Source organism: Limulus polyphemus, unplaced genomic scaffold (assembly GCF_000517525.1).
Source record: "Limulus polyphemus unplaced genomic scaffold, Limulus_polyphemus-2.1.2 Scaffold2203, whole genome shotgun sequence".
Taxonomy (NCBI): domain Eukaryota; kingdom Metazoa; phylum Arthropoda; class Merostomata; order Xiphosura; family Limulidae; genus Limulus; species Limulus polyphemus.
Genome location: NW_013667813.1, coordinates 90572 through 101998, shown reverse-complemented (window position 1 = coordinate 101998; position 11427 = coordinate 90572). Strand labels below are relative to the sequence as shown.

At 34.4% G+C, this 11427-nt stretch overlaps 1 protein-coding gene across 1 annotated transcript in view; it reads right to left on the bottom strand.

The window, feature by feature from the left end:
• LOC106466243 (PDZ domain-containing protein 8-like) overlaps positions 1 to 11427 on the bottom strand; it is a gene marked incomplete at its 3' end in the record, with an annotated part of 176655 nt that overhangs the window by 94954 nt on the left and 70274 nt on the right. The window contains exon 5 of the mRNA XM_022394222.1: positions 3875 to 4051. Coding sequence (XP_022249930.1) covers positions 3875 to 4051 — 177 coding nt within the window. The remainder of the gene's footprint in view (positions 1 to 3874; positions 4052 to 11427) is intronic.

The window sequence follows — 11427 nt, the reverse complement described above, 5'->3', positions numbered from 1 at the left end:
AGACGGGTGTTGAAGAAATGAAGAAATGAAATGACATACAGCACTAAAACAGCACCATGTGGAGGTCCCTCAGAAAAGGAGACTGGAGACAGGCCCACAGCAAAACTGCATCACAGCCCAAGAGGTCCCAACAATAACAAAAAAACGTTTCCAGCATGAGAGCCAAAGATGACAGACAAGCCAATATAGGAGTAAGAATGGAGTGAATTTTAGCAGAAAACCCCTCAAGGTTCCTGTGAAAAGCCTCTGACAAAAGGTGAAAGGAAGAAAGGTACCTTGAAAGGGTCGTGAAGGTGAGATGAAGGTGATAAAATTGAGCTTGGGTAAGTTCGACAGGGTAATCTTGGTTCACCCCCCAAACATGTTGAACCAACCTCAACAACTGTTGGTCAAGAAAGGGAAAGTCTGCCCAATTATAAGCAAGGGCGAACTGATTCAAGATATGTGGGGGACAAGACATACTAACACCCTTCCCCAGTTGTGTGGCAAATCAGTCCAGTGAACCCTAATATTTGGGGGATGGGGAAAGCCTAAATAGGGTCAGAAAGTTGTTTAATGTAAGAGAGAAGGTCTAAGGTTATAGGAAATAGGTGTAAGAGACAAAACATTACATACCTGAGAAATAAAGTCTGAAAAGACTAATGAAGATTGAGCTGAATCATCAGGTAGTGAATGGGAAGATGCAGTAAACTCATGACAAATGATCAAAATCGTCTTCAGTCTGGCTTGGCATGAAAGGCTAGTGAGGAAGTGGGGCCGAAGTAGGCGAGAAAGTTTGGCTCATACACCACTCAATCTCCTGGCAATTGAGCTATGATATATCCCAAACGGGTTGCCCATGACTGAAGATACGGCATCAGATGCTGGCAAAGTACCCTAAGTGGTGACTGTAACTTCGGAACTCATAAGCAGGAAAGATGAGGAAATAATGCTTTATTAAAATATTAACTCCACAACTGTGAAGTATAGTTAAGAAAAAAATAAACCACTTCAAGGTAACTGAACAATGTAAAAAAGAATGTCTGAACTCGACAGCTGCCGAACAAATAGTGATAGTTCGGTAGTGGTGCATAGAGGGATCCTCTTGTGTCATGTGATGGTAGTGCTCTCCAGTTGGTGGAGAGGTGATGCATGATGATTTGCATGAGAGATAGGTTCCGACAGAGGGAGGATGAAGGCTTGTGATATGCATTTCTAAAAAAAGTTTGCATATGGAAGGCAGCACAAAATGAGAAAAGCTAATCTTGTAAGCGGAGGGAGAGTACTTTATTGGAAGATAAAATATGTATGACATAAATGGAGTTTCTTTGATAAAAAGAATAAGCTCAAAAAGCATCAGAGGTTTTCATAGCTGGAAATCAGCATGTAAATACTAATAAGCCTGTGGATGATAATGAGTAGAAATGGCCTAAAAGTAATGCAATCCTTGTGAACTAACCAGTTCCATCCAGTTCACTCCCATGCATTCCACAGTAACTAAAACATATAAAAGCTAGATTAAAAATGTATTAAAATCAGTCAAACTTAGAGAAAGCCAACCCAGCAAGTCAGCTGAGTCATAAACCTAAGTTAGCACAGACTGATTCATAGGAATGGAGTAAGCCTCAAGTTCAAAGTAAATTTCTTGATGTTTTCAGAAGTTTAATATTGTAAAGTGTGTGAATTACTTAGATAACAACCTTAATGTATTTTATTGTATGATTAGGAGTCTCTGTTCTCTTTATTCTCCCATAAACTTCCTAATGTTTTTAATCAATGTGATATTGCCACTGATTGCATATCCCTCAGTAACAATTAACAAATCAAATTTTTACACTGTATATTTCATAAACTTTAAAGTTTTCATACAAAATGATACAAAATACAATCTTAAAAAATTCTTCATTTTACCTATTTATCTTGGATTTCACTTAATGTATTTTAAAGGATTTGCTTATTGTTTTTATATTTTTAAAAGGATTTAATTTTATTCTAATTTTGATTTTAAATGGTTCTCATTTTCTTTTTTTATGCATACATGCACTTCTGTAAAGTTTATAATTTTTCATTTGTTAGTTTTCAAGCAAATATCATTAATCAATAAACAAACAAACAGCCATGATACCACACCTTATTTTTATCAGCAGGCACATGTTAGAGTCAAGATAAAGTTAGTCTAATAATATCAAAATCTCAACTTCCTTATGGAAAATATTTCAACTAGGGTGGACTATACCTGATTATAATTCACAGATTGTACAAAGAACATCATAAAAACTGGTTTGCCAAATGAGGGACCTTACATCCTACAATCTCACTTTATGGTAGCACTACCATTATCACTTTCCAATTCAATGCCACCAAATAATGCAGAGTACTAAAATGGCAACAACCAGCCAGTAAACAAAATACCAAGTCTCCTAGTACCTTTATAGAAGAGGAAATTACTTATCTTAGGATAAAACAATGAAGATGTGACTTGTATTGATGAGACAGACAGGAAGTACTGTGACTAAAAAGTGGAAGCCTACAAAAACGTCAGTGGTCTGCAGAGAACATTTCCTCCCTACAGACTCCGTACAACTGATTTATGGTGACTGGAATGATATTATCAGAATGATAATTGCCTTTGTTTTATAAAGAAAATTCATAGTTACAGAACTAAAGATGATGCTGTCTGGTTTACAATTAACTCAGGATGCATCTTGAGTATCCATAAGCTCTCTTCAATTAACTATACAGGAAAATTATATTTTTGTACAAAAAACTTAATATTTTGGACTTCTGGATTCCATGAAGAGAGTTAATTTAGCAAGTGATAATATTGTCAATTTACTGAATGTAATTCATGTTTGAATAAATGAAACACTTTGTTTCACATCATCACCCCTAAACCTTCAACAGTACTAAGGTCATGCATTATGATTTCCAGGGGAGGGGGATCCTTCAAAACAACTATGGCACTATTTACAAACATTAAAAAATAGTCTGAGATGAAAGATACCTTAATTATTAATAGTATACTATGTTTCACAGGCACAATGCACAATGTATGAAGGTGCACTGGAAGCATTTTCGGGGGGTGGGGGGGGATTTATGATACAGTTTTAATAAACAAAACAAAGCCAGAACTTTGATCGGTACTTGATACCCTGTGAATATGTTTACACACACCCTTGGGTCGTGGATCCAGGAGCCATTTGCTCTCAGTGACATTTTAGGGTGGCAGCTGCCACCCCCACCCCTTATAGCCCCCTTGGTTGTATGACATATATGTATATGACATCTATCTATAATCATACAAATGTCAAAAACATAAGCAACAGTCATACAGTAAGTACAAGACTACAAAACAAGTCCCTGTTACTAATAATGTTAGGGGTGAAAGTTACTTGTAGCTAGAAATAAATTCCATGCACCATTCATCAAAATACACTTTGAGTCAATGATCAATGCAGTTTCAATCGTATAGTACACTAAGTAGTTTTGGGCATGTTAAAAATTTTAAATCTTCAAGGCAGGTACTCTAAACATATTCCTAAAAACTAGGTATACCTTCTATACATCTTCACATGAAATCAGAACTTCTGCACTTACTGACTAATTTCTGACTAAGTGTGTCAAGACATGATTCAAACTGTTTGTAAAGAAAACCTACATTTAAACAAGTTCCAATAACTTGGGCTCCTCCTTTTCTAAGTCTACCTTTATCTTTCTTAGCATTAGTGTATAGGTACCTTTCACAAGATATGAGTTTGATCAAAGAAAAGAATAAATTAGCAATCAGAAAACATTAATGGTTTTGTTGCTGCCTAGCAAATATTTTCCATGATCCATAGTTGCTGTTGAAGACACAGAGAAAATTTTCACCAAATAACAAAGGAAAATTACTTACTTCAAAAAATGAACAAGACCAATGGGTATATGGAAAGCGAGTCAACTGAAGACACATCAGGCCTTTAAGTTGTGTCATTTGAACTGAAAGAAATGCTGAATGCCGCAGCACCATCTCAACATCTAGAGATAACTGAAAGCCACCTTTATATTCTAATTCAAAAGCAATGTCTATTTCCTGTTGAATAGATAAAAGAAAATACAATATACCACAATATTCAAATAAGAAATATATTCAAGTGTCTAGTACTAAGTAACCGGTCACAAAAAAAACAACAACAAATTTTTCTAAAATCAACTGTAAAAACTAGGGTGTCAGTGCATTATCTGCTGTCTGATATGTTTATATTTAAATCATGATGCAAAATATGATATTTTTTATTGTTTTTATATTATCAATAAATACACTTTATGTAAATGCATTATAATTCAACTCCTTACAAACATTAAATATATTATTAAAATAACATTTGAAAAGTCTTCTACATACACACACACACAAACAGTACAAGACAGAACAATAACAAACAAAATTAAATCTCTTCAGGGTTTGATGTAAAATCCTTTATTCATCACTTATAACCCAAAATACTTAACTCTCTGTATGAGGCTTACTGTACTTCTCTAATTTGCACTTCCAAGTAGTTCTGATGAGTTATGCAATTGACAAAACTAGTCTACTGTAGAAGGAGCAGCAAATCAAAGAACAGATTAGGCCTCTACATTCTTTGTGGATTATTTTATTTCTTCACTGAACTTACACATTTCAGTGATAAAAAAAATTCATGATTAAAAGCAAATCTAATTTTTATTTTGTCCGAGAAAAACCTAGAAAAATCTACTTGTCTTTTTAACAATTTACTTGCCTCATCTCTTTCCCACTAAACACACAAAAAAGTAGAATATAACTTTTAATATTTTGCTTTTATTTAACACTGGAGAGTGAAAATAATTCTGGATTCATTCACTGAGAAAGCAAAATAAATTTGTTAATAATTTCTATATTTTTGAAGCTATGATAATTACTTATTATAATATCTACGTTGAATGTGTTATTTTTCAGACACATACAAAGGTACTGTACACATACAAATGTCTTTTTAATTTAGTAAAATGAAAATGCATAAATATGTTTTTAAAACACCAAAACACGGATTATTCTTTGCTATACTTTCTGTCTGCTTTTTTAAACTGCAAAATGAATAAATCATAAGTAAGTGAGTATTATCACTCTTGATAGACAAACAAAGATGAAATGGGCAGCAACTGTGTAGTTCAGGGAGACACTTGAAGAGAACATCTTGCCAACAGTGATCATCACGAAAAAGGAAGTTGCATCAAGGTTCTATGTTGATTTTAGGCCAATAAACTTGGTAAATTGAGTTGACCCCCCCTTCCTTTACCATCAACAGATTAATGCCTCCATTGGTCCAATACTATGGATCTGGCAAATCAAGCTGAATGATGAGAAGAGGCTTAAGACTGCTTTTAGTACAAGAGGTGGCTTGTATAATTCAGCATCATACCATTTGGACTGTGGTCAAAGTCAAAAGTTGGAGATTTAGGGGTGGAGAATTTCCCCAAGGATGTTCAGGAACTGAGGTCCCCCCTCATCCATCATAGAAGTGTTTGTGAAGGAAATGTAGCTGAGGTTTAACACTACTTGAGGGGTAAGAGTAGGGTTAGCAGAGGTCTTTGTGGAAAGGAGAGTTTTTTGGCAGTGGGTATAATGTCAAGGGGGGGGGGCACCAATAACAAGAGTAAGATGTGAGAGTTGAGAAGTTGAGGGTTAACTTGATCTGATTTCAGTTATAGTTCTTCACATGGAAGAGGGGGCCTCTCTTCAAGGCTAATGCATTTTTCTGACTTTTTAAGCTATGACACTTTATCAGGTGGAGTTTTTGTTCATAATGATATTCACTCTCAAGGTTTTGGGTAATACCCTTCATAGGCAATATTCCTGTCTACAATAGTCTTTTAGGGCTGTAAGCTCACGTTGGGAATACTACTTCAACTAAGTATTTTACTGCATCTTAAAAAAGTTGTTGAACTTAGATTGCAATTGTCACTACCAAATGAGAATAATCTATATCTAAGGTATGGGAATTTGGTTGATCTATGAAGTTCTTTGGTTTGTGTGTGTAGGTAACTAGTTTGGTTATTATTCTAACTGCTATCTGTTGAATTATTTTTAGTTTTAGTTAATTGTTGCCTGATATATTAAGTACTGCTAAGCATCTGTATTCTATACTTGGACATACTAGTGACTTGCATAACATTTGTTTGTTTAAAGTCTTAAGGATACTTAGCCAAGATATGGTTTTTGTTCTGATATTTCTATGTGATGGTTCCAAGTTAATCTAGTATCCTACGTAATGCCAAGGAAATTGACTGATTTTGTGTTTCGTATTTCTATGTTGTATATCTTTGTGTAAATTTGGTTTATATCTCTTTTCTTTTTACACAGTTTTGTGTAAAAAATAATGAGTTGGGTTTTATTCAGGTTGAAGATTACTCTTCATTTGGAGCACCATATCTGTATACAAGTTAGTTGATGTTGTAAGAGTTTAGCTTATTTTATTAGGCTTTTTAAGGAAGATCCTATTGGTATATCATCCACAAATTAGGAGGCTTTTGTTATTGTTTCATCTTCAGATGGTATATTTATGTCACTGACATAAAGTATATAGAATAGAAGGTTTATGAGAGCCCTAAGGCACTCTGGCAGACAGGCAGAAAAATTTTGATATGTAGTGTAATCTTTTATTTTTGTTGTTCAGTTACTTAAGATGTCTGAAAATATCATAAATATATTGTTGGAATTATTTGGAATTGTTTGTATCATGTTTGTATCTACTGGAAATTTAATTTGAATTTTTGTTTATTTTCCGAGATGTAGTTATTTACTGACCTTTTTAAATTTGTTATTGAAAGTGTTGTAGTTTAGGGAGTAAGAATGTGTCTTTTAGGTAATGTAGGAATATTTCAGGTTTCCCTTTTGTGTTGTAGATGTTTGATTGTTATAGAAAAGGCTGTAGTTATCATTTTGCATTTGGTTGCATTTGATTTTTTCTCAGAATGTGATTGGATTGCTGTCATTACAAATATTTTCCAAGTTATTTTGTTGTTTTTGTTTAATGAATAGATTGATGACTGCCGATGCTTTATTGTATTATGTTTTAATTTGATTAGACCTCTTTTGTATGTATTCCCTTCTTACTTTTCTCTATTCTTTGATTTTAGTCATTATTTCTTCATTAATATTTCAGTTTATACACATTTTAGGTTTCATTTTTAGTATTACTTTTTCTATTATTTCTGATAAAGCTGCAGTGAGTGTTGTTTCATAGTTGTCTATGTCAGTAGTTATGAGGATTGTTGCATGACACGCCGTCATAGGGCAACACACGTGTGTCGACCCCGGGGGAAGGGGGTAGAGACAGTTTCATGAAGTGTCATCACAGGGCACATTGCTAGGACAGACAGAAACAGCATTGCTAAGAGTGACATCATAATTTCACAAAGTGGAACCAGAGGGTCTAGTGTTTTAGGGAGGGGTGATATAATTCGATACCAGAGGATATGCTACTAAAGGCAGATGGTGCTAATGTTCTATAGGTGGATGATATTACTAAAGTTTCTATAGGCATTACCAAACTTTTATAGTTTGATGATGTTACTTAGGTACCATAGGCAGACAGTGTCACTGATGTTTCACACAGAGGGCCTATTACTATAGATAGATAGTGTTACTAAGGTTTATAGGAGGATGTTGATATTTAGGTTCTGTATGTGGATGCTATTGCTATAGGCAGATGTTGTTACTATAGATGTTATGTATATTACTGAGGGCAATTTGAATACAAACATAGATTTAACTATGACAGTTTTCAACCAAAGCTCTGTAGGATGATGGTGTAACTAAGGTTTCACACAGAGGGTCTGTTACTATAGGTGGATAGTATTACTAAGGTTTATAGGCAGATGGTCTTACTAAGGTTCTATAGGTGGATGATGTTACTATACGCTGATGTTGTTCCTAAGGTTTCTATAAGCGGATGAAGATACCAGGTGGAAAGTCCTGTAAGATTGCATAAACATTACAAATTTGCATTGCTAGGCTGCTATGATGACTTCATCATAAGGTGTCTCAACATGTCATCAATGTCTAGATTTAGTTATGTTCAAATAAAAATTATTATTTTAACAAAACAAGTATCATGACACTGTTACACATGTCAATTTTTATCAAAAATCATTTGAACAAGGCAAATTTTATAGCTAATAATTGTCAATCATGAAAGGATTTTATTATATCTAATGTTTTATAAATATTGAATGAAAAAGCAAATTGTTTTTATGACTTTAAGGTACTGATATCTAATCAAGATCTAATCACACTTTTCACACTTCCTGACGCTTGTCTTGAAAAGGATGCTTAGTTATCGTGTTTAGCTTTATAAGTTTATCACTAAAGTCCAATAAATTGTAGAAAATCCATGTTGAAAGTTTGCTGACTGAAACTAACAACATACAGCAGTTCTTTCCATTTCTATCTGAAGTACATTTTGCTATATAATAAATGAATGACTTACTGTTTATCCAATCATTTTACTATTATAGAGACTATTTAAAATAGCAACACTAACCATTCACTTGAAGTATTACACAATTAAAATTCAAAAAAGGTTTGTGGTTTTAAAGCACTTTCTTTTTCAGTAGACATTGAGATAAACTGCTGTCTGACGTTAATACCACTGTTTATTAGGAAATACAAAAGGTGTCATGTGGTCACTCATACAAACAGTGTGGGCTACTTCAACACATATACCAGTTGATGACAAAATTATAAAGCTTTAACCTTGTATTTGCCTAAAACTAAAACAAGCAAAGTTTTCATTTCTACAAATCAGAAATTCTATCTCTGTATCTTCCTATACACTATTTCATTTACATTTAAACTTATTAGTTTTCCAAATAATTTTTTGACAAATTAATATTACTAAAAAGGACTTTTAGTTATAAACCAAGAGATTATTTCAATGAAATTTTCCTCACATGGATTTGGAAATTGTTACAGTATCTTTAACTTTATAGAAAGATGATAAGTTATGAATCAGTTTTTATATAAAACTCATATTTTGTTATAACTCAATATGCTGCTGTGTAAGTAAAAGTAACAAGTATCATATATACTTAACAAAACATCAACTATTATTTATGTAAACATCTTAATTTATACTGGATTAACTTTCATATACATGATGTCTATATAATTATCTGTTTATTCCAAACTAGTATGCAAGACTTTATATAGTTTATAAACAATAGTGAACAGTTCTTGCTATATATCAAGATGATGTTTACAAATACTGAGATCAATGACAGCCACATGACAAAGGTAAGTTCTGAGTTGACCAAATTTATTTTGCAACATACAATGAATTGAAAAGTCAGTAAATATAGTGATACAAAACACTAAATGTATATTCAATATTTAATGGGGAATTTCAGAGTATAATTCTTGTATACTTTCTATTCAATTAGATTCCATAAACTGAATATCCATGTTTCAAACAAATGCAAGTAAAATCAACAAATTCTAAATAAGAATGATGACTTCATAAAACATTTACTTGGAAAACTTCAACATAAACATCATAGTTTATAAACTACTGAATTAGCTTTCATACAATTTTTGTACATTATGTCCATATTACTACTTGTTCAGTATGAGTAATGCTTTCATTTCTATAAAGCAGAAATTCTATTTCTGTATCTTTCAAAACTTCACTTCATTTAAACTTCTTAATATTTATCATTTTAAATTTCTTCTAGTTTGTGAATGTGAAAGAGTTTGTATAGGACAAACTATATGAAATTTAAAATACAGAATGAATGAACACAAAAGAAATGTTAAAAAGAATAATATTACTACTTCAACATTAGCGGAACATACTAATGAAACAAAACACAATTTAATAGAAAAAACTGTTATTTTAGCACAACCTGAAATTGTCATTAATGTGAATATACATGGTTGTTGTTGTTGTTTGGTGTTTTATGGCACAAAGCAATGAGGCTATCTGCTCCAAACAACCAGTAAAAACAGTGAGTTAAAAGCAATATATATTGATAAAAGATTTATATACAATTAAAAAGACCTATAGTGCGTAAAAAATTAAAAATATGATCTAATCGAACAGTGTCACCATTACCAATGACACTGTCCAACGTCAGGGGTAAACTCTTAGAAAATATATGTTTAAAATAATGCCGCCGCTCATGATCGTAACGACGACAGGACAGTAAAATGTGGGCTATTGTGACTTGAGTGTCACAATGGCTACACATCGGTGGGTCAATACCTGATAAAGGAAAACGATGGGTTAAAAAACTGTGACCAATGCATAGCCTTGCCAGGACTACTTCCTCCTTCCGATCCTTATGGAAGCAAGACGGCCAAAGACCAACAGTAGGCTTGATCCGCAAAAGCTTATTATGACATTGCTCACTCCAAGTCGACTGCCAACTGGCGCGAAGCCGTGCCTTAAAGACAGAACCGCAGTCCATGTATGGGACAGGCATGGCTGTGATGGCACCAGAGCAGACGAACATAGCTGCAGTGTCAGCAAACTCGTTCCCGTGAATGCCGACGTGGCCAGGGATCCAGAAAAACTGGATGGAGACAGAAGATAGAGAAAAGTGGGCCAATCGGTGTTGAATATCGACGAGAACAGGGTGAGAACTAATATTAAGCGATTCCAGGGCCAGTAGAGAGCTAAGAGAATCAGTGTAAATAGTACAATTACTGTACTGCATAGAGATTGGGGGAAAGGTTGGAGTCAATGTAGACCTATCAACTCTATTAACTATGGAGGGCAGAAGACCTCTCACATGGTGTGAAAAAGACTCAGATGGAGGCACGGAAAGGTCCGTCTGCACTCCCACTGTAGCAGTGGAGCATAGTGCAGTGGCATATGTCTGAGATGGAGTAGGGAACAATAGCTGGATAGGAAATGTTGTGAACGGTCTACAAACGCTGTACCTCTTTCTCTTCCACCCACTTAGGGCAAGACCTAAAGCAAGAGGGGTGGGAACCACTACAATTAACACAGTGCGGGTTCAGTTTACATTCATAGACATCTGGTCCTTGCCACCACAACGAGCACACATCATAGAACCACGACAAGATGTCAGTGAATGACCGAAATGCTGGCACTGAAAACATTGGAGAGGGTTGGGAATATATATCTTACAGTTCAAATAACCTGCCTTAACAGTGGCTGGTGGATGTGGTGATGAAAATGTCAAAATAAGAACTGAGGTTGGCACCATAATACCATCCTTACGAGTGGAGATCCGTCGAACAGCTGAAACTCCTTGGCTGGAGAAACTAGCAGGGATCTCTGACTCAGGGATAGACTTCAAGTCCCTCTCAACAATAACTCCTCGTGATGAATTCAAGGAAGCAGTGGGAGTAACCTCAATAGGAATATCCCCAATGGCCCTTGAATTCAAGAGGAGTTCACTGTACTTAGCTGTGGATGTTTC